This window comes from Bos indicus, chromosome 10 (assembly GCF_029378745.1).
Source record: "Bos indicus isolate NIAB-ARS_2022 breed Sahiwal x Tharparkar chromosome 10, NIAB-ARS_B.indTharparkar_mat_pri_1.0, whole genome shotgun sequence".
Classification (NCBI taxonomy): Eukaryota; Metazoa; Chordata; class Mammalia; order Artiodactyla; family Bovidae; genus Bos; species Bos indicus.
The window spans coordinates 35,374,467-35,397,570 of record NC_091769.1 but is presented as its reverse complement, the minus strand read 5'-3'; the positions used below and the strand labels follow the sequence as shown (position 1 = coordinate 35,397,570).

Genomic DNA, 23,104 nt, shown 5'->3' with positions numbered 1-23,104 from the left:
GATGTCTCCTCAAACTCCTTATTGATTCTTCTGATTCTCTATAACAAGGACAGGCATTTTCATTTTATTGGAGCTGAGGAAAATCACACCTTTGTGATTACTTGTCCTATTTCCCAAGTTGATTGCAAGAAACCACGTCTGGCACCTTTGATCACTGCTATTGTCTCAGACAGTGCTAAGTCTGTGGCTCCCTTGAGGTCCCTGTGGGCTGCCCTTTTAGCTGGCAGAGGGCCAACTCCGTGCTGATGCTCACCCCCAGTGAACCAAGGGAGCCTGAGCAGCATCATACTGGCCTCAAGCAAAAGTGGGAAACACCAGACTTATCAACCTCTCCATTCAATGTCTCTCCCTCAGGGTCAGCAAGATGCAGGTCTGTCAGCCAGGAGCTGGGGGGCACCTTTGCCCCTTTATTCCCCATGCAGGCTCCTACCTGTCCTAGGTAAGGAAGTTCCCCCAGCCTGCTGTCACTGCTGAAAAGTGAGCAAAACATCATCTTTCCAGGTGGTAAGGGCCAACAAACAACTTAAGAAATATCTATTTCAACAGTGGACTTTTGGAAATAAAAAAATTAACCTCTAAAGCTGACATTTTTCAGCATCATACTAAAGCTGGCTAGAAATAAAAGTTGTGTGTGTGTTGTTAAATGTATTTCACTTTTTGTTTTTTAGTTTAGAAACAAATTGTTACACACACGTATTATGTGTGCATGCTTGCTAAGTCACTTCAGTTGTGTCCAACTCTTTGTAATCCTATGGACTGCAGCCTGCCAGGCTCATCTTTTCATGCGATTCTCCAGGCAAAAATATTGGAGTGGGTTGCCATCCCCTTCTCCAGGGGGTCTTCCCAACACAGGGATCAAACTCGTGTCTCTTGCATCTCTGTGTTGGCAGGCAGTTTCTTTACCAGTTTTTTTTTATTATGTCATCCCCCCATCCCACTTTGCTTGAAGTAATCACTGTTGACAGCCTGAGACGTATCTTTCTATATATTTCTGTATCTTCCTATAGGGACATGCCACAGTTTATCCTAATGATGGGCATTCAGATTGTTTTCAAATTTGGGGATCATGGTTAACAATCCTTCAACAAATATAGCTGAATGAAATATAGCTGAAAAAATCAATAAATATTGATTCTTTTGTTTGTAGGATAGTTTCACAAAAGTAGGACTGCTGAAGATACACACACTTAGTAGATACTGCTAGGTTACTCTCCATCACTATAGCAATCTACTTATCCGCCAGAAATGTATAAAGATATTCATATCCCCATACTCTTTTATACTTGCTCTTATAAATTTATATTTTTGCTAATTAATGGTGAGAAATGTTTTCTCCTTTTTATTTGAATTCTCACTTTTGCTATTCCCTGGGGATACACTGTATCAGTAAATCAAGGTTCTTTCTTGGAGATGACCTTTCTGGCACATTTGCAGCTGCTTTAATGCCTTCATTGGCTTCAGTTTCTCCAGGCAAGAGCTTTGAAGAAGCAGCTTTGATGAGAATGATGGATTTTGATCATAGATGCTGATGTGTTCTGTATAATTTAAAAACCATTGACAAGATGAATTTCGTGTAAATGCCATTTGGAAAGGTTACAGGAACAAGAAGGAAACAGGCCATAACAGATGTTATGGGTATTCTGGCTTTGCCCCAGCTCTGCAGTGCTCATGCCTTGCTCTACTCTGCTCTCTGCAGAACCTGGAGGAGCCTCCAGCACTATGGGAGGACCTTCCAGTGGCTAGCATGTTGCGCTTAGAGAGAGGAGAACATGAAGAGGTAAGGACTCCCAGAGCCCATCAGCTTCTGAGCCTTTCTCCCACATTCCCTGCTGAATGAAATCTAGGACCATCTTCCTGTGTGGTCCCCCTTTCCGGAAATTTTTTTTAACTCTCAAGCATCCCTGGGTCCTGTCTTTACTCCAGCTGTATGTACTTTTCAGAAGTGTATGCCCTCTCAATGTCCTTTGCTGAATAGTAAATTTTTCAAGGTTTTTGATCACCTTTACTATCATTATTCTGAATTCATTTTCAGTTAGTTTGCCTATTTCCTCTTCATTTATTTGGACTTCTGTGTTTCTAATTTGTTCCTTCATTTGTGTAGTATTTCTCTGTCTTTTCATTATTATTATTTTTTTTTAGCTTATTGTGTTTGAGGTCTCCTTTTCCCAGGCTTCAAGGTTGAATTCTTTCTTCCTTTTGGTTTCTGCCCTCCTAAGGTTGGTCCAGTGGTTTGTGTAAACTTCATATAAGGTGAGATTTGTGCTGAGTTTTTGTTTGTTTGTTTTTCCTCTGATGGGCAGGGCTGAGTGAGGTGGTAATCCTGCCTGCTAATGACTGGGTTTGTATTTTTGTTTTGTTTGTTGTTTAGATGAGGTGTCCTGCACTCATCTAAGGGTGCTTACTGGTGGTTTGGTGATGCTGGGTCTTATATTCAAGTGATTCCTTTGTGTGAGTTCTCAATATTTGATACTCCCTAGGGTTAGTTCGAGGTGCCAGGACTTCTTGAACACACTGACTGGCTGGAAGGAAAGCCTTTATGATGGCAACTGAGCTAGCTTCCTGGTCTGCCCACCAAGTCCATCTGGAATGGTGCTCCCGGTGGCTCAGTCATGGGCTCTTCTGCCTCTGGATCAGTCTTCAAGCTCAGAGGATGCTTACTGGAGTCGAAGATCCTCAGTTGATCATAAAATGATATAACTCAGGCACAGCCAGATGAAAGGGAAGCTGAGGAAAAGGCCCGGGGAATGGAAACAGGATTTCCATGACTTCTTCAGGTGCACCTGTCCCCGCCCCCACCTCCCAGTAAAATTTTGTAGGAGTGATTTTTCATTTCTGCTTCTAGCTGGCACCTCCAATTCCCTCATTTCTCATCCTACTCTGACTTTCTCAGAATGAATGTTTCTTGGATTGGAGTCACACTACAGTTCTGGGGACTGGCTTGTTGTGGATTGTAGTTTTCCTCTATTTCTTTCTTTTTTCCTCTCCTGACACTCTGTCTTCCTCATCTGGCATGCAGTGGAATAGGCACCCAAGTGTAATGCATGCTAACATTCTTGTGGGTGCTAACCCCCACAGAAGCAGTGTATATGATCTGGGAGACGGAGGATGATATAGGAGGGCCTGCTTGACTCAAGTAGATCTGTTACTGAGCTTACAGTGGATTAGAGCAATGGCACCCCACTCCAATACTCTTGCCTGGGAAATCCCATGGATGGAGGAGCCTGGTAGGCTATAGTCCATGGGGTCTCGAAGAGTCGGACACAACTGAGCGACTTCCCTTTCACTTTTCACTTTCATGCAATGGAGAAGGAAATGGCAACGCATTCCAGTGTTCTTGCCTGGAGAATCCCAGGAACGGGGGAGCCTGGTGGGCTTCCATCTATGGGGTCGCACAGAGGCGGACACGACTGAAGCGACTTAGCAGCATCAGAGCAGTGTTACGGTGCAGAGTTTATGGTGGATTCCAGCAGTGTCCCAAACTGGCTGGATGGGTTTCCATAAATGTTACAGTGATCTATTGTGAAAAGTATATGCCCTACAAAGATGTCTTGTCCACAAAGCCTAGGGCACTGCTCTTAGGGACTACCCCTTCTGGGTCTTTATATAACTTCTCGGCCACTGATTAGCAAGGATCAATGAAAAGTGATGGTACCTGCCACAGGCAAAAATTTTGGAGGAAAAGTTTCTATACACATTGCTGGTGGAAATGAGAAATCAAAGTCACAGAAAAAAAAAAACACCAGAAAATAGCATTTATGTTCAATATTTATTGTAATATTATTTATAATGGCCAAAACCTATAAATCAAGTGAATTCCCATTTGGAGCACAAAGGGTGAATTATAAATTGTGATATAGTCATATAAGTCTGTAAATACAGTGTATATATTTATTTATGATTATATAGTGAGAAAATCATGCTGGTATCCACAAAGAAGGACAGCATGTACACGTAATATACCATTTACTTAAAACTATGTTTATACACATAAAGAGAGATATTAAGAGATGATGACCAGAATATTAATCATGTTTATAAGGTGGTGGGATTCCAGGTAATTTTTCTTTCTTATACTTTTCTGAACTATTTGAATTTATAATAGTGAACATGTATTAATTAAAAAAAAAAACACTCAGAAATAAACTGAAGCTGTTTTCATTGTGAAAAAGCTGAGGGGTAGAGGAAGGAACGGAGAAGGCAATGGCAACCCCACTCCAGTACTCTTGCCTGGAAAATCCCATGGACGGAGGAGCCTGGTAGGCTGCAGTCCTTGGGGTCACTAAGAGTCGGACACGACTGAGCGACTTTCCTTTCACTTTTCACTTTCATTCATTGGGGAAGGAAATGGCAACCCACTCCAATATTCTTGCCTGGAGAATCCCAGGGACAGAGGAGCCTAGTGGGCTGCTGTCTATGGGGTCGCACAGAGTCGGACACAACTGAAGCGACTTAGCAGCAGCAGCAGCAGAGGAAAGAAATGCCAGACTTGTGAAGAGTGGCCAGACTCTTCTGGTTTTTCCCAAGGCACATGATTCAAGAGATTAAGACAGGAGTGGTGATGTCTTTTATGACCTAACCTTGGGAGTCTCACTGTCATTTTGCTGTATCCCATTATTTACCTATTCAGTTGTAGGAGAAGCCTACAGAGGGCTGTAGGCCAGAGGGATCTCTGGCCATCTTGGAAGCTGATTACCATAGGGAGCCTGAAGGTATTGCTTTTTCCAGCAGTCTTAACAGTTAGCAAAAATAGCTTTTCTCTGCATAAGACTTAAATAGTCTTGTGTGGAAGCAAAGAGGTATAGATGACTTTTCCAGGTTCCTTCCATTCATGTGAGTATATAAAGTCAATTTAGTGTTGTGGATTACCTTCTTATTCCTGCTAAAGAATTATAGAGTTTCTAATTGGAAAAATGACAATTGAAAAGTGTAGAAACTTCCCTGGCAGTCCAGTGGTTAAGAGTCTGCGCTCCCAGTGCAGGCGGCATGGGTTTGATCCCTAGTAGAGGAACTAAGATCCTGCATGCTATGCGGTGAGGTAAAAAAAATTAAATAAATAAATGTAGCATGTCACTGTTTCCCTGAACATTGTATATATGCTCACTTTTATTTCCTTACTTGGGGTAATATTAAATTTTGTTGGCTAATACTTATTAGCCAATGTTCTGCCTTCATCCATGGTGTTTGCATGCTTAAACCTTTATAAGAAAAATGTTAGGAGCAAGACTAATAGAAAGTGGGGCTTATTGAAAGTGAACAGATTTTATATTTTATCTTATTTTCTTCAATCACATTGAATTGGTGACACTGACTGCACTCTGAAAGCCAGTAATTTACTAACCCAGAAAGTGGAAAATCAATGTCTCACAAGATAAAAAATTCTTCCCCCTGCCTTTTGTTTTAGAGTGGGAAAATAAGAGGTCACATCTCTTCATTGATTTTAGTACTTTAAACAAGGTGGTGGTATTTCACGCTGATTTTATTTTGAACCAGCACAAAAATTACATGGTAAATAACTCAGTATTATTCAAATCAACTAATATTAGAGGAAAAAACAGGAATTGGAAGCTAGCTGATTATTCATGAAGTGCTAAAATATTAGAATTCTCCTTCTCTGTTTATCTGTACCACTGTGATTACCATAATCATGAATCCTGGATTCTTAGAACATGATACAAAGAAAAGAATCCTTTTGCCGGTTTTCAGCAATGAGACTAATGAAGATTCAGGAAGAGAAGGCCTGCTGCTGCTGCTAAGTCGCTTCAGTCGTGTCCGACTCTGTGCGACCCCAGAGACGGCAGCCTACCAGGCTCCCCCGTCCCTGGGATTCTCCAGGCAAGAACACTGGAGTAGGTTACCATTTCCTTCTCCAATGCATGAAAGTGAAAAGTGAAAGGGAAGTCGCTCAGTCGTGTCCAACTCTTCGCGACCCCATGGACTGCAGCCTACCAGTCTCCTCCATCCATGGGATTTTCCAGGCAAGAGTACTGGAGTGGGGTGCCATCGCCTTCTCTGAAGAAAAGGCCTAGGTTGCTTTAAATAGTTACTGGGAAACGCACATATAAAAACAGGACTTGGCATGGAGATAAATAGAATTGAAATTGTTCTCATTATTTTGCTCTCAGTTTTTGTCCTCTTCTCTTTCTCCATCCTCTGACACTACTTGAAGGAGACAAAAGAGGAAAAAAGACAAAGAGAAGTGTTAAGAATATGCTTTCTGAAAGGTTTTATTCCTGCATATTCATTAGAAGTATTTCCAAAATCATATTACACCTGCACTGCACCTAAATACATCTTGTTCGTTCAGTTCTTGTCTCACAAGGAGTGGTATCCAAGTTCAGAGTCCAGATTGAGGCTGTCTCAACTATTAAGTTCCTTCCTTGTTACCCACATGCCACTTCCCCGCTTCCTACAGAGCTCTTGATTCCTGGTATTTTATCTGACAGTTTATCCCATTTTCTCACGTTGGTTGGCCTTGATGGGCTGTGTGCTGTAACTCACCTTTTCATTATCTCTTGTGTATGTTCTATTCTCCACCTTCCTCTGACTTTCAGATCCATCACTTCCTTCCAGAACCTTCCCTGCCTTGACCATGTTTCTCTGGCCCTGGACTGGATCTGGCTTCCTCCACCTTTTGTACCATCTGCTGCTCTGGCTCTCCCAGTCCCAGCTCCTCACTCTACAAACACCGCTCTGCTGCTGGCCTCCTCATTTCCTGAAGGAACTGGAGAAAGTGATGAAGGAGAGTCTACTCTAGAACAAATGGAACCTCCTCAGCAGTGAGGAAGTGGTCTGAAATCTGTTATGAGAATTTTAGAATGTCATTTCTTGCTCCTCATCTTCCACGCTTTCCCCTTCTCCTGCTTCTCCTTCCAAACTTAGCTAAAGAAAAAAGGATGGAATTTTCAACTCTGCATTAGTGTCATAGTCAGATTGTGCCAGTTCATGAGGAGTAAGAGACTCATTTCCAGAATCTCACTCCTGTAGTTCTTATTAGTCATGCTGTGTCCCCATGGACTAAAGCAGTATTGGGCTCACTTTCCTTTCTTAGCCCTCTAATTATTTTACTCTTGTGTCCTTTGGAAATATTTCCAACATAATTTTCCCTTTCAGATCGCACAATTGTAGTTACTGGAAGAGAGGGAGTAGGAGAATAGAATGCATGAATATTCTGTGTATATATGCTAGACTAATTACAGTATTGCGTGATGTATCCTTGAATGCATCTCCCTCAAACTGCTCTGACACTGTGTGCTGGTTTTGGGGAGATAGTAAGCATTCAGCTTGTTTATTAAAGGCAGTTGCCATCAATAGATGTACCTACAAAACTGAGTACACAGAAAAAAATTCTGATAGAGACATATAGAACTTCAAGCTTTTATTCATTCATTTATCTGGGTATTTATCTAGGTATAAAACCATTGTTGGTGCTCATGAGGGTCAATAAAATTTCCAGATAAGGTTCCTCTCAGGCTTCATAATCTTACATCGTTTTATTGGAGAAATAATCCCTCTAGGCTAATGTTTCCTAAGGCCCACTTGACTTCTCATTCCAGGACATCTGACTCTAGGTGAGTGATCACAACATCGTGGTTATCCGAGTCATGAAGATCCTTTTTGTATAGTTCTTCTGTGTATTCTTACCATCTCTTCTTAATATCTTTGCTTCTTTTAGGTCCATACCATTTCTGTCCTTTATTGTGCCCATCTTTGCATGAAATGTTCCCTTGGTATCTCTAATTTTCTTGAAGAGATCTCTAGTCTCTCCCATTCTATAGTTTTCCTCTATTTCTTTCCATTGATCACTGAGGAAGAATTTCTTATCTCTCCTTGCTATTCTTTGGAGTTCTGCATTCAAATGGGTATATCTTTCCTTTTTTCCTTTGCCTTTTGCTTCTCTTCTTTTCTCAACTATTTGTAAGGCCTCGTCAGGACCATTTTGCCTTTTTGCATTTCTTTTTCTTGGAGACGGTCTTGATCCCTATCTCCTATACAATGTCACAAACCTCTGTCCATAGTTCCTCAGGCACTCTGTCTATCAGATCTAATCCCTTGAATCTATTTCTCACTTCCACTGTATAATCACGAGGGATTTGATTTAGGTCATACCTGAATGATCTAGTGGTTTTCCCTACTTTCTTCAATTTAAGTCTGAATTTGGCAATAAGGAGTTAATGATCTGGGCCACAGTCAGATCCTGGTCTTGTTTTTGCTGACTGTATAGAGCTTCTAGGAAGCATCACTACAAACAAAGCTATTGGAGGTGATGGAATTCCAGTTGAGCTATTTCAAATCCTAAACGATGATGCTGTAAAAGTGCTGCACTCAATATGCCAGCAAATCTGGAAAACTCAGCAGTGGCCACAGAACTGGAAAAGGTCAGTTTTCATTCCAATCCCAAACAAAGGCAATGCCAAAGAATATTCAAACTATTGCACAATTGCACTCATCTCACACTCTAGCAAAGTAATGCTCAAAATTCTCCAAGCCAGGCTTCAACAGTACATGAACCATGAACTTCCAGATATTCAAGCTGGATTTAGAAAAGGCAGAGGAACCAGTGATCAAATTGCCAACATCCCCTGGATCATAGAAAAAGCAAGAGAGTTCCAGAAAAACATCTAATTCTAATGGACATCTAATGGACATGAGTTTGTGTAAACTCTGGAAGTTGGTGATGTACAGGGAAGCCTGGCGTGCTGCAGTCCATGGGGTCGCAAAGAGTCAGACATGACTGAGGGACTGTACTGAACTGAACTGAAGAGCCTTTTCATTCAAAGCAATTATTTAAAATTCACCATGAATTTTAATAAACTAATTTCATAGCTTCTTCCTGCTAATCCAATTTCTGCTTAATTTGAACCTTCTGTATAATTTTAGAACAACTTCTGAAATCAAATTAATGATAATTAAAGTAACAGTTTTCTCATGCTAATAATGAGCAGTTTAAAGAGTTGGGCAGATATCAGAGAGTTTAATCACAAGTTATAGCAAATTGACACTTCATTACTGAGGGAGAGGCTCAAACTTTAAGACTCAGAAGAAGAACAAATTGTATTGAAAACCACCAGGTACAGAGCTCTGGCTACAAGCTTGTTTCTACCACATTCTTGCTGCAGCCATAATTCTTAAAAATATCAGTAGCTACTTATCAGCTTGCCAGTGCTGGGAAAATTTACCCATGTATGTTAAATGGAGAAATATTTTAAAAATCAGAATAAATTAGAATCCTTTTTGTGAACTATTTAAGCTTTCCTTTGGAAGTGTGAACTTTGTAACTCAGTTTTAATGTTTGTGTTTCCAGGTCCACAGAGCTGAACAGTGTCTTTTTTTTTTTTTCAACTTTCCAGGTACCATTTGCCTTGTTTATTCTGAGGAATTCTTTATTTCTATCTTGTCTTACCGTCGCTCTCTCTCACTCTTTCTAATGAAAAAGAGGTCCCTTTGAGGGTTTTGCTTGGGCAGCAGGTTAAAGGGTTCAGAGAAAAACATGGATTTGCCCTTTAGATATCTAGGCTAATTTCATTCTATCATGATGCTGCAGCTTTGAATAGTAATTCTGGGAGCAGCCAGGGGTCTTAAAGGGTTATATGATGTTAAGAAGTTTGCATCCCTCCCCTCATCACACCCTGCATTCTTTTAAAACTAACTCATTGCAAAAATCAGTTTCATAATGAAACTACATCTGAATCATACCTAAATAAAATGTAGCAATGCCCTTAGATATTCAGAGACACCTTTAGTTCAGTTCAGTTCAGTTCAGTCGCTCAGTTGTGTCCGACTCTTTGCAACCCCATGAATTGCAGCACGCTAGGCCTCCCTGTCCATCGCCAACTCCCAGAGTTCACTCAGACTCACGTCCATCGAGTCAGTGATGCCATCCAGCCATCTCATCCTCTGTCGTCCCCTTCTCCTCCTGCCCCCAATCCCTCCCAGCATCAGAGTCTTTTCCAATGAGTCAACTCTTTGCATGAGGTGGGCAAAGTACTGGAGTTTCAGCTTTAGCATCATTCCCTCCAAAGAAATCCCAGGGCTGATCTCCTTCAGAATGGACTGGTTGGATCTCCTTGCAGTCTAAGGGACTCTCAAGAGTCTTCTCCAACACCACAGTTCAAAAGTATCAATTCTTCGGCGCTCAGCCTTCTTCACAGTCCAACTCTCACATCCATACATGACCACTGGAAAAACCATGGTCTTGACTAGATGGACCTTTGTTGGCAAAGTAATGTCTCTGCTTTTCAAATGCTATCTAGGTTGGTCATAACTTTTCTTCCAAGGAGTAAGTATCTTACTTTCTAATAAAGTGGTAAGAAACTGAATACAATTGACCCTTGAACAACATGGGTTTGAACTGCATGGGCCCACTTAAATGTGGGTATTTTTCTTTTTTTTTTTAATTCATTTTTTTAAACTTTACAATATTGTGGGTATTTTTCAATGGTAATTATTAGAGTGCTACATAATCTGCAGTTGGTTGAATCCACGGATGTGGAGGAACTGTGGGTGTGGAGGGCTGACTATAAGTTAACATGCAGGTCAACCTCTGCCTTATCAACTGTAGTTTTTTTTTTTCCCAAATAATTTTGAATAAAATTTTTTCAAAATTTAAATTCTGATTAAAATTCTTAATTGCTCAACCTGTGTGTCTAAATGCACAAGAGTAGTGTCCACTTAATTGGGAAGATGGTAGGTAATTACTGTTTTTAAAAGTTTTTAAGCAAATAATGAAGTATAGTTATAACCATTGTTTTATTACTTGCACCATTATTATTGGCCAGATAGCATTTAAAAAACTTTCCCCATAATGATACAAATACTCTCTTGATGGTTTTCCACTGTTTACATAGTTGAATTGAAAGCATGATGAGGAAGTCATCATTATGTTGAGATTTTTCATTTATGAAACCATGTCAAGATCATTGATTCTGTTTTCAGTTTCCTTGACTCCTTATGATTTTTAATTCATTGTGGGGCTTTATTAAGATATATCATGTCTGTGTGCTCCTGCAAGATTTCTGTAGGCTGTTTGAAATGTCTTATAATAGACTTGATGGATTCTAGGAGCAGGACTGCATCTGGAGAAGAGATGTCCTTGATCTGAGACCTGTCATTTGTGATTCAAATGGAGGCTGGACAGCCTAGGAGGGAGCAGGTCTTGCAGTGTCCCCTGCCCTCCCTGCCAGGGAAACAAGGCCTTAGTGAAGTCACTGAATCCAGAAGACAGTAAAGAGGAGAGACAGGCTGTGTGTGTCCCACACACCTGAGAACAGAACTCAGCAGTTGGCACAAATACCCAAACACATAGTCCCAGGAAGTATTGTGAACCCACGAGATGTCTGCTGTGATTTTACCAGCACCATCCAAGGATTTTTTTTCCTTGGTGGACCCTAGTGTTCCGTTTGAAATCTGCAGGCCAGTCTGTCCTATCTTGTCTCCCATTTCTGATTGCTTATTAGTCCCTCCAGGGTGCTGTCCTCTTCTATTGTCTCTGTATACCGCTCCAGGTTTCTTTTCCTCTGGCCCAGCCTCTCTTTCTCTCTCTGTCAGACCTTTCTTGGGAACCGCTGTGCAACTAAGGAGATATGTGTGACATATCTCCTTACATAGCACCTTATTAGGCATAAGAAGCTGTTCTAAGTGCTATATGTGTGTTACTTGTATGGGCTCATTTAATCCTTGTAATGGCTCTGAGACATAGGCATTGTTATCATGTCCACTTTACAGACAGTGAAATTGAGGCACAGGGAAGTTAACTTACCCGTGATCACATAGTAAATGGTAGAACTGGGATGTGAATACGAGAGGAAGCCTTCAGGGTTTGTGTTCTTAAAGTATCCTGCATCTCCCTAGGGAAAAATTTCCCCACACATTAAACTTTTCTCAGAATGGTCCTTCAACTGCCTTTTCTTTGATTTGCACATGAAAGTGCGACAACGTACTAACGTGTGCTTGGCTAGCCACTTGAAACGTTTCCATGACCAGGTCTATAGCCTGCCCCAGAAAAGCAGCCCCCATGTACTATGAGCTCATAGCTGAACATTAAAAACCGTGTGAGGAAAACCATAAAAAGAGAGCCAAGATAGCAAACAAATGGCAAAGTGAACATGTTGAGAACTGAAAACAATAGAATAATCTAAAAGAAAATTATAAGCACTTTAAAAGCATGGTTATAGATTAAAGAAGGAACAGAGCCATAGGAAGATGACTAGACACTAGAAATAAAGAGTAGGCAGTTTGCAGTAGACCCAAATATAAATTTCAAAAAGTTTAATGCCCAATAAGCTACAAGAAAGATAGTATTACTACTTCTAGATGAATTGAGAATTAATAAAATGGAAGGAAAACCTGAGAAATAGCTTTCAGTTTGCAGAACACAATAAATGGATGGAAAGTAGAGAACATGAAAGAGAGGTTAAGAGACTAGAATGAAGTTTAATGTAAGTCTGTTAAGAATTTCAGAAGAAGATAATAGGGAGAAAAAGGGTAGGGCAAAAATTCAAAGAGAGAATTCAAAAAATTCAAAAATTCAAATTTTCATGGATGAAAATTTTCTAGAAGTAAGGAAAACATGAATCCTAGGATTGAAGAAGCATGCAAAATTCCAAATATTTCAGTGAGACCACAGAATTTTTATGAGCATGTGGGAAAAACAATGCTCTCATATGCCTTTTGTGGAGGGTCATTTTGCAGTGTGTGTGTGTATATATATGTATGTATGTGTATACATATATATATATAATGTGCAAATTCTTTGACCCAGAAACTGTTTCTAGAAATTTATCTTCAGTAATTAATCAGTCGAATTCCTCCAAATTTAAATATATAAGGATGTTGAACTCAACATTGTATACTAGAGATGTATTGAAAGCAGCTTTAAAAAGCTCATCAATATGCAATAGACAAAATACACTAGTGTATAACCACAGAAGCATTGTTGCTTTTATGGAGTTGTTAAAATGATGATATCCATCTATTTTTATTTATTGTCATAGAAAGATGGTTGATATGGAAAAAGATCTAAAAAACCATGTGAATAGTTGGTCCAATTGGCATAATAAAAATATCTGTATATCTAAACAGGAGTTTAGAAAGATAAATACTTTAAAGTTTACAGATAATTATCACTGCATCGATAATTTTTACTTTCTTTTTTTGTCATTTTACGCATTGTCTGATATCAAGTTATACTTTGTAAAGGGAAATCATAGAGTAATAGCAGTCCCAGGGAGAGTAGATTTAAACCAATGCCATCATGTTCTACCTCTCATTTCCCTTTTGGTTGTGTGTGTTGAGTGTGTACTAACTGGTAATGTGCCCACAACCCTGGCACTGAATGTTGTCATGGACTCCAGCATTAGAAAATATAATGTGAATGTGTAGGGAGAAAGAATGGATACAGAAACTTGAATCATCTCTAAAAGGGATTGGGTGATTTAAAACACAAGATGTCTAAAATAAAAAGTATCTCAAGGTTGAATACTCTGTTTAAAATATATACTGAATTATCCCTTGGTGTACCTTGTAAAGCTAAGAAGAATCTGAAGCGCTCATGAGATTAAATGATGAAATATGTAATTTTCTTGCTTTGTTGTGTGTATGTATTTGTGTGCATATACGTGTGTGTGTGTACTCATGTGCACACACACACACACTTTTTTATAAAATGTGTGGCCGATCAAACTTGAATATGGGTGCCCCTCACCTGATACTTTCTTCTAATTCAGGTTCTTGGAGCCAAATGCATCAGTTTTTAAGTGAGGAGAGAGAGAAGTAGTTTAGAGAAGGAGCAAAACATAGAGGCTTAGCTGTAGTTCTTAATAGGAAAAGGGGTTAGGCTTCAGATGCCACCTAGAGTTTTGTAAATAAGTGAAGATAAAATGTGACTACAGCCATCTCAGATTTTTCAATAGTAACTCGATGAAAACAAGTTTTCTCATTCATAAGTGTAGACATACTAAGATGTGTGATTAAAAAAACAATAAAAAGTGTGCCCTTCATAATTGGGAGAGAGAAAGATAAGAGAGTTAGAATATGAAGGAAATGATATCTGAGATTAGTTTCAGTTACGTTGCAATTTTTAAGTAAACAATTTACTGTGTACATGAGAGACGTTTACACACACCCTCTCCTCTCCTTTGCAATGAATTTTCTTGTTACATAAAATATTTTATTCAGCGTAGCCTCAGTTCAGTTCAGTCACTCAGGCATGTCCGACTCTTTGAGACCCCGTAGACTGCAGTATGCTAGGCTTCCCTGTCCATCACCGATTCCCAGAGCTTGCTCAAACTCATGTCCATTGAGTCAGTGATGCCATCCAACCATCTCATCATCTGTTGTCCCCTTCTCTTCCTGCCTTCAGTCTTTCCCGGCATCAGGGGCTTTTTCAAAAAGTCAATTCCTTGCATCAGGTGGCCAAAGTATTGGAATTTCAGCTTTAGCATCAGTCCTTCCAGTGAATATTCAGGACTGATTTCCTTTAGGATGGACTGGTTGGATCTCCTTACAGTCCAAGGGACTCTCAAGAGTCTTCTCCAACACCACAGTTCAAAAGCATCAATTCTTTGGCTTTCAGCTTTCTTTATGGTCCAACTCTCACATCCATACATGACTACTGGAAAAACCATAGCTTTGACTAGACAGACGTTTGCTAGCAAAGTAATGTTTCTGCTTTTATTTATTTATTTATTTTTTAAAAATTTTATTTTATTTTTAAACTTTACAATGTTGTATTAGTTTTGCCAAATATCGAAATGAATCCACCACAGGTATACATGTGTTCCCCATCCTGAACCCTCTCCCTCCTCACTCCCCATACCCTCCCTCTGGGTCGTCCCAGTGCACCAGCCCCAAGCATCCAGTATCGTGCATCGAACCTGGACTGGCGACTCGTGTCATACATGATATTATACATGTTTCAATGCCATTCTCCCAAATCTCCCCACCCTCTCCCTCTCCCACAGAGTCCATAAGACTGTTCCATACATCAGTGTCTCTTTTGCTGTCTCGTACACAGGGTTAGTGTTACCATCTTTCTAAATTCCATATATATGCGTTAGTATACTGTATTGGTGTTTTTCTTTCTGGCTTACTTCACTCTGTATAATAGACTCCAGTTTCATCCACCTCATTAGAACTGATTCAAATGTATTCTTTTTAATGGCTGAGTAATACTCCACTGTGTATATGTACCACAGCTTTCTTATCCATTCATCTGCTGGTGGACATCTAGGTTGCTTCCATGTCCTGGCTATTATAAACAGTGCTGTGATGAACATTGGGGTACACGTGTCTCTTTCCCTTCTGGTTTCCTCAGTGTGTATGCCCAGCAGTGGGATTGCTGGATCATAAGGCAGTTCTATTTCCAGTTTTCTAAGGAATCTCCACACTGTTCTCCATAGTGGCTATACTAGTTTGCATTCCCACCAACAGTGTAAGAGGGTTCGCTTTTCTCCACACCCTCTCCAGCATTTATTGCTTGTAGACTTTTGGATCGCAGCCATTCTGACTGGCGTGAAATGGTACCTCATAGTGGTTTTGATTTGCATTTCTCTGATAATGAGTGATGTTGAGCATCTTTTCATGTGTTTGTTAGCCATCTGTATGTCTTCTTTGGAGAAATGTCTATTTAGTTCTTTGGCCCATTTTTTGATTGGGTCATTTATTTTTCTGGAGTTGAGCTGTAGGAGTTGCTTGTATATTTTTGAGATTAGTTGTTTGTCAGTTGCTTCATTTGCTATTATTTTCTCCCATTCTGAAAGCTGTCTTTTCACCTTGCTAATAGTTTCCTTTGTTGTGCAGAAGATTTTAGGTTTAACTATGTTGTCTAGGTTGGTCATATCTTTTCTTCCAAGGAGTAAGCGTCTTATAATTTCATGGCTGTAGTCACCATCTGCAGTGATTTTGGAGCCCAAGAAAATGAAGTCTCTCACTGTTTCCATTGTTTCCCCATCTATTGGCCATGAAGTGATGGGACCAGCTGCCATGATCTTAGTTTTCTGAATGTTGAGTTTTAAGCCAACTTTTTCAATCTCCTCTTTCACTTTCATCAAGAGGATCTTTAGTTCTTCTTTGCTTTCTGCCATAAAGGTGGTGTCATCTGCATATCTGAGCTTATTGATATTTCTCCCAGCAATCTTGATTTCAGCTTGTGCTTCAGCCAGCCCAGTGTTTCTCATGATGTACTCTGCATATAAGTTAAATAAGCAGGGTGACAATATACAGCCTTGATGTACTCCTTTCCCAATTTGGGACCAGTCCATAGTTCCATGTCCCATTCTAACAGTTGCTTCTTGACCTGCATACAGATTTCTCAGGAGGCAGATAAGGTGGTCTGGTATTCCCATCTCTTTCAGAATTTTCCATAGTTTGTTGTGATCCACACAGTCAAAGGCTTTGGTGTAGTTAATAAAGCAGAAGTAGATGTTTTTCTGGAACTCTCTGGCTTTTTCTATGATCCAATGGATGTTGGCAATTTGACCTCTGGTTCCTTTGCCTTTTCTAAATCCAGCTTGAACATCTATCTGGAAGTTCACGGTTCACATATTGCTGAAGCCTGGCTTGGAGAATTTTGAGCATTACTTTACTAGCGTGTGAGATGAGTGCAATTGTGCGGTAGTTTGAGTATTCTTTGGCATTGCCTTTCTTTGGGATTGGAATGAAAACTGACCTTTTCCTATGAAAAGGCTTTCCAGCGTAATCTACAAAGTGACAAAGATTAATAGTGATAGAGAAAAAGAGAATGCTAAGGGTCTTCATTTATGTCTTTATAGAAAGTCCCCCGGTGGACTGGAGACAGCCTCAGTATTAACAACTGATGATATTGTGACACTCTCTTCATGGCAGATTTCTTTAAGTGGGCAGTTTTGTTATTAGATGGTTACCAGATTTTAAGTCCTATCTGTAAAACTTAAGTGAGGAAAGATGCTTCAGCAAGATCCTATTCTGCGTTTCAGTGGGAAAAGGCCAGGAAAAAAAATTCCCCATGTAGATGAAGCTTCAAATACATCATTATTGCTCAGCTTATAACCTTGGTGACAGGAGAGCTTGATGGGCCTGAGGTAATGGTATTAGTATAAACGGCTCTTGTATTGAACACATGTGTATATATTCCCACTGCAAATTTAATCTCACTGAGGCAGCAAACTTATGTAAGCAAAGTTTATTAGAGAATTTCCTGGAAGCAGCTGGCCTACTTACCTAGAGACAGTGCCTTTTTTTTTTTTCCTGGAAAATAAGAAGTAGCTGTAGAATATTGTGTTTGAAGAGAGACTCTTGACAGAAAGTTATGTCAACATCTGAGGCACTGAGGCAGCTCCTGGGGTGACTTTGGCTGCAGCCCTGAACTCTGCTACCCCCTCCCCTGGCACCATGGCTCTCCATCTGTGTGAGGCTGAGCTGCCAGCTCAGTTCATTAGAGGGTATTCTCTGTGCCCGTACTCAAGAAGCAGCAGTATTCTTGGGTCGTGACTGATCGGCCATGTGGACCGGGGTCTCTCACCAGGTGAAAGCCTCCCTAGTAGAATAGGCTGCTGGTATTCCTGAGCACTTGGGCCCTGTGAGACCCTGGGGATAAGGGCTAGACATGGCAGTTAGTTCTGAAACTTCAGTCTGGGGCCAGCTTGTTACAAATGCAAGTTTCCAATTCTATACCTGTAACTGTGAGTCAGGATGTCTGATACAGTAATCCTTATGCATAGTAAGGTTTGGGAACTACTGACTTAGAACAGCCTCTTGTGATATTCCAAATACAAAAGGGTTATTTTATTGCAGGGACTTTAAGTTGTTATTTGTCCTTTTACAAATTCATTCATCTAAATACTTGCTGAGCACCTATTCTGTGCTAGGTACTGAACTAGGCAGTGGAATTATAATAGTAAACAAGATTGACATTTTTTTTGTCCTCATGAAGTGAAGGGAAAATGAATAAACAAATGAATAATTATGAAAGCTAAGAAGGCCACAGTATTATAACAGAGTATAGTGGAGGGAGGAACAGTGAATGTTTAAAATAAAAATATGGTTAGAGAAGGCCTCTCTGAGGAGGCAGCAATTATACTAAGACCTGGATTAAAAGGAATCAGACAGACATACAAGAACCTTGCTGGGCAGTATAAAAGCTTGTACCCAGGTACTTAGACTGAGTCAGCCTCGATGTGCTTCAAAGACAGAAAAAAAGAGCTGTGTGACTGTGCCCAGCAAGCCAGGGGCAGCATGGTGTGAGATTAGGCAGGTTGGTCCCAGATTGTGTAGGCTCTGGAGGACAGTAGATAGGCAGAACAGACTGCGAGGGAATGGAGAATCCAACATTTAGTGGCAAACAGGAGCTGGAATTAGGAGGAGAGGCCTAGTCTGGGGTGTGAATGGGAGGGTCAGTGTTTCAAAAGCAAGACATCTCAATGGATAATTTAACCTAGTAAGAGGCTGCAGGAAGAAGATGGGAAAGGGTCTGGTGAAGCAGACTAGGAGCCTCTAGGACCTGGGAGAGGTGGGAGAGGTGGGAGGTGGGAGAAACACCAGGAGACTGTGGGCCTGTGGAAGCCACAGGAGGAGAACGCTTAGAGAGAGGCAAGTGTGTTATAGATGCTAAAGATCTAGAACAGTGCAGGCCTCTTCAGTGGCCACCAGCTGCATGTGGCTATGGAGCACTTGCAATGTGACTAATGTGAACTGAAATATGTTTAAGTGTAAAATAAAATGTACACCATGCACACCTACAATGAATATAATGTTATGTATTAATTATATTTCAATTTAAAAATGCATGCCAAATTTCAAAGATGTGGTACAAAAATAAGAATGGAAATATTTCATTAGTACTTTTTAAAGTAGTAATGACATGTTGAAATGATATTGTTTAGCATAGATTGGGGTCAATAAAATATGCTACTAGAATTTCACCTGCTTTTTAATTTTAAAAAATATGGCTAATAGAAAATTGTAAGCCACATGTGTGTCTTTTGTCCTGTTTCTGTGGCAGAGTTTGGTAACTGGAGGTCATTTGCAAGCTTTAACAGAGTAGACTGGCTGAGATTTAGTAATACCTAGCCAATTGTTTATACTCAGGTGAGACAGGATCATCATAATACTTATTATGCCTGAAATTAAATAACAAAACTCACTACTAAAAATTCTTCTAGACTTTTTGATATGTATGAAAGTGATTTAATAATTTCACATAAATTGATAATGTAATATGGCCTTTAAGTTCTTTGAAATGAACTCTCAAATGTGGTTTTCAATCTTTTTTTTTTTAACCTGCATTTTCCTTCTTTCCTTTCGGTCTTCTTTCTTTTTATCTAAATATTCTTTTGTTCTTATTTTTGCCTATCTGGCCAGGAAACTTCATGGTGTTATGGTCGACTTGCCGCACAACCGTGTTCAAATCTGTCACCAACAGGTTCATTAAAAACCTGGCCTGCTCGGGGATTTGTGCCAGCCTGGTCTGCGTGCCCTTCGACATCATCCTCAGCACCAGTCCTCACTGTTGCTGGTGGATCTACACCATGCTCTTCTGCAGGGTCGTCAAGTTTTTGCACAAAGTCTTCTGCTCTGTGACTATCCTCAGCTTCCCTGCCATTGCCTTGGACAGGTAAGATTAGGTAGCCAGGGGCGTAACTTTTTTTAAATACTGAAAAATTAGCATTGTGAAGCAAATAGTGAATAGCTGATGTTCCAAATATTGCTTGTGGAGAATCAATTGCTGAAACAGATGCCTCAGCAAAGCCAGCAGCCCCGGAAAATGGGGCTGTTGAGAAAAGATGTGGTGTTGAGGAGGCTACATCATGAGGATGCCAGGGCAGAGCTGGGGCATGATATAGTTTCAGTCTGGTTGGAATTGGCCATATTTGCTTTGCAATTTGCAGTAGATTGCTCATCAGATTGCTAACTCTGCAATTAGGGCCTTTTGATGATGGATGAAAACATTTCTGGAAGAACAAGAGAACAAACAATTCAGTAGTTATTTAACAAGTGATTAGACAGTCCAGTTGGACCTGGCCAGATAGCACCAGAAATTCCTTGGGAGGATTTATTTCCAAGGTTTTATACTGTGATGGTGATTGCTTTCTCTTCCCATCACTTTTTAATGGATGTCATTTGAAATAAATCTTACATCCTAGTTTTGCTATCATACATAATTTGATCAGATTTATCATAGTGAAGTTTAAAGATCTCAGTAATCAACTTCCTGCCTTTTTTTTGTTGTTGCTAGCACTTCATGAATACAGTTGAGATAATAATACATTTTAGAGAACAGAATTAAATAAGCACACAAGAATTAAAAAATATTTTGTGTCCACAAGAATTTTTGATTTCAAGATTTACAAAAAGGAGAAGTTGCTGATGCAAAATGTGCTGATTCTTCTGACTTTATATCCTGTGATAAATTTAACTATGTTTTAGGTGAATTTAGAATTTTAATACTCTTTGTCTATTTAAAACATGCTTAAACCTTAATGACCTATTGAGGGTATAGACTGCAAAATCCATCTCTGGAGTGACTTCACCCTATCTGACTTGGAACCCAGATCTCATTAGCTGGCCAGTGTCAGCTGCATGACAGGACACAAAGTCATACAAAGCCTTCTGCATACTGGCAGAAATCATTGACTTTGTACTTAAAAGAGGGATCTTGGAGCCAGAAGTCTGATTTTAAGCCTTACCTGTGCTGTTTCCTTGCTGCTGGCTTTGGCAAACCTCTCTGAGCCTCAGTTTCCTCAAGGGTAAAAAGAACTAAATGAACTATTTGAGGCCCGTGTTTAGATAGGCTGCACCGATATATATATATATATATATATTTTTTTTTTTTTTTCCTAGTTTTCTCTTCTGTTTTGCACATTCTTTCTCAGATAAATTGTCAGCAGTCCTTTTACCACTAGAGAGCTGCAGCTCTTTGACAGTTTCTCCTTAGAAACTCACCATCCACAGGAGCAGACGAGGCAGGTGACAAAACCAAGTGACACGGACCAGTTTGGAGTTGTGTGTCTGCCTTCTTTTACATGGGGGTCCGTCTCTGGGGTCGCATAGAGTCGGACACGGCTGAAGCGACTTAGCGGCAGCAGCAGCATCACTCAATAGGCCCTTTACTACCGCACTGTATAAATTTAGGGTATATGGCATAATGGATTTTCTTACACATATTGTGAAATGGCTCACTAGAAATTTAGCCAGAGACTTCTCTGGCAGTCAAGTGGTTAAGACTTTACCTTCCAATGCAGGGGGTGTGGGTTCTGATCCCTAATCAGGGAGCTAAGATCCCACATGCCTCATGGTTGAAAAGTCAAAACATAAAACAGAGGTGATACTGTAACAAATTCAATAAAGACTTTAAAAATGGTCCACATAAAAAAAATTCTAAAAAAATGAGATAACATCCATCATCTCATATAGAAACATGTCATTTACCTTATGATGAGAACTGTTACAATCAACTCTTTTATCTTTTAAAAATAGTTTTATTTATTTTTGGCTATGTTGGGTCTTCATTGCTGTGCAGGCTTTTCTCCAGCTGCAGAGAGCAGAGACTACTCTCCAGGTGCAGTGTGTGGGCTTCTCACGGCTGTGGCTTCTCTTGTTGCAGTTCCTGGTCTCCAGAGCATAGGCTCAATAGTTGTGGCACACACGCTTGGTTGCTCCACGGCATGTGGGATCTTTCCGGATCAGGGATTGAACCCATGCCTTCTGCATTGGCAGGCAGATTTTTACCACTGAGCAACGAGGGAAGCCCCTTGACCTACTCTTTTAGCAACTTACTTCATTCCTTTTTATTGCTGAATAATTTTCCATTGGATGCATATACCACAGTTTATTTATCTGTTTACTAGTTAAGGGACATTTGGGTTGTTGCCAATTTTTGGATCTTTTGAATAATGCTGCTATGAATCCTGAAGGTTTTTTAAGAATAGGATGCAACAAGAGTGGAAACATTCAGGACAGATTGCTGTTTCACCTAGAACAGTGAAATAATCTCTGTGGGTTATTTTTGAGCCTCTGGTTTTAGGCAAGAAAATACATAAATAATAAGAAATCCGTATTATCTTTCCAGCAGAAAATCTACTATATTTTTGCCATCATTTTAAAGTTTTTTTCCAGTGTATCTTTTACTTTATTTTTTAATTGAAGTATAGTTGATTTACAATGTTTCAGGTGTATAAAAAAGTGATTCAGTTATATATATATATATATAAAATCTTGCCAGATTCTTTTCCATTATAGGTTATTACAAGATATTGAATATAGTTCCCTGTGCTGTATAGTAGGTCTTTATTTGTATTGTTTATCTATTTTATATATAGTATTGTGCATCTATTGATGGGTTCCCTGGGTGGTGCTAGTAGTAAAGAACCTGCCTGCCAATGCAGGGGACATAAGAGACTTGGGTTTGATCCCTGGGTCAGGAAGATCCCCTGAAATGGCAACCAACTCTAATATTCTTGCCTGGAGAATCCCATGGACAGAGGAGCCTGGCAGGCTACAGTCCATAGGGTAGCAAAATATTAGACATGACTGAAACGGCTTAGCACATCTGTTAATATCAAATTCCTATTTTTAAAAAAAGTTAGGCAAGTTCCTTTAGTATAAAAGCAAGGTTGGTAGATCCCTATTTTATTGTTTAGTGATTACTCAAAAGCACAAGTGTGGTGTACATGAAGACAAAGGGAGAACAGTCCTTTCTCTCACTTCTTTCTCAGATATTTGTTTCATGGCACCAAGTCAGCAAGTTAATTGGGAGGCCACGTGCACTTCTGCATCATCCTCTAGACATGTACACTCCAACAAAATGATGTATAGTGAACCTGTGCACTCGTGTTGCATCTATTTCCCGACATAATGGAATCAGAAATGATGGGAAACTGGGGTTCGTTACATGTCTTTTAGCAAATGGGAATCAGAGATAGTGGACATGTATTCATGTGTGGGTATGGGACCATCATATTGGATTTGTTAAATGATGAATAGAAAAGTTTATCTATATTCAGAGAGAAAAAATTGAGAGTGTGCATAACTTACACGTTTCTTTCTCTTTTTTTCCCCTCCCAGAAAGCGATCTAGAATACCTTTTACCGTGCTCCACCCACCTCTGGTCTTCCATGGTCATGTGTGTTTGCAT

General features: G+C 39.9%; 1 protein-coding gene across 2 annotated transcripts in view; it reads left to right on the top strand.

Annotated features, from left to right (window-relative positions):
* Positions 1-23,104, top strand: part of GPR176 (G protein-coupled receptor 176) — a 124,833-nt gene that overhangs the window by 97,663 nt on the left and 4,066 nt on the right. For both annotated transcript variants that reach the window (XM_019968498.2, XM_070797252.1), the window contains one exon: positions 19,333-19,585. In XM_019968498.2, the coding sequence (XP_019824057.2) occupies positions 19,333-19,585 (253 nt within the window). The remainder of the gene's footprint in view (positions 1-19,332; positions 19,586-23,104) is intronic.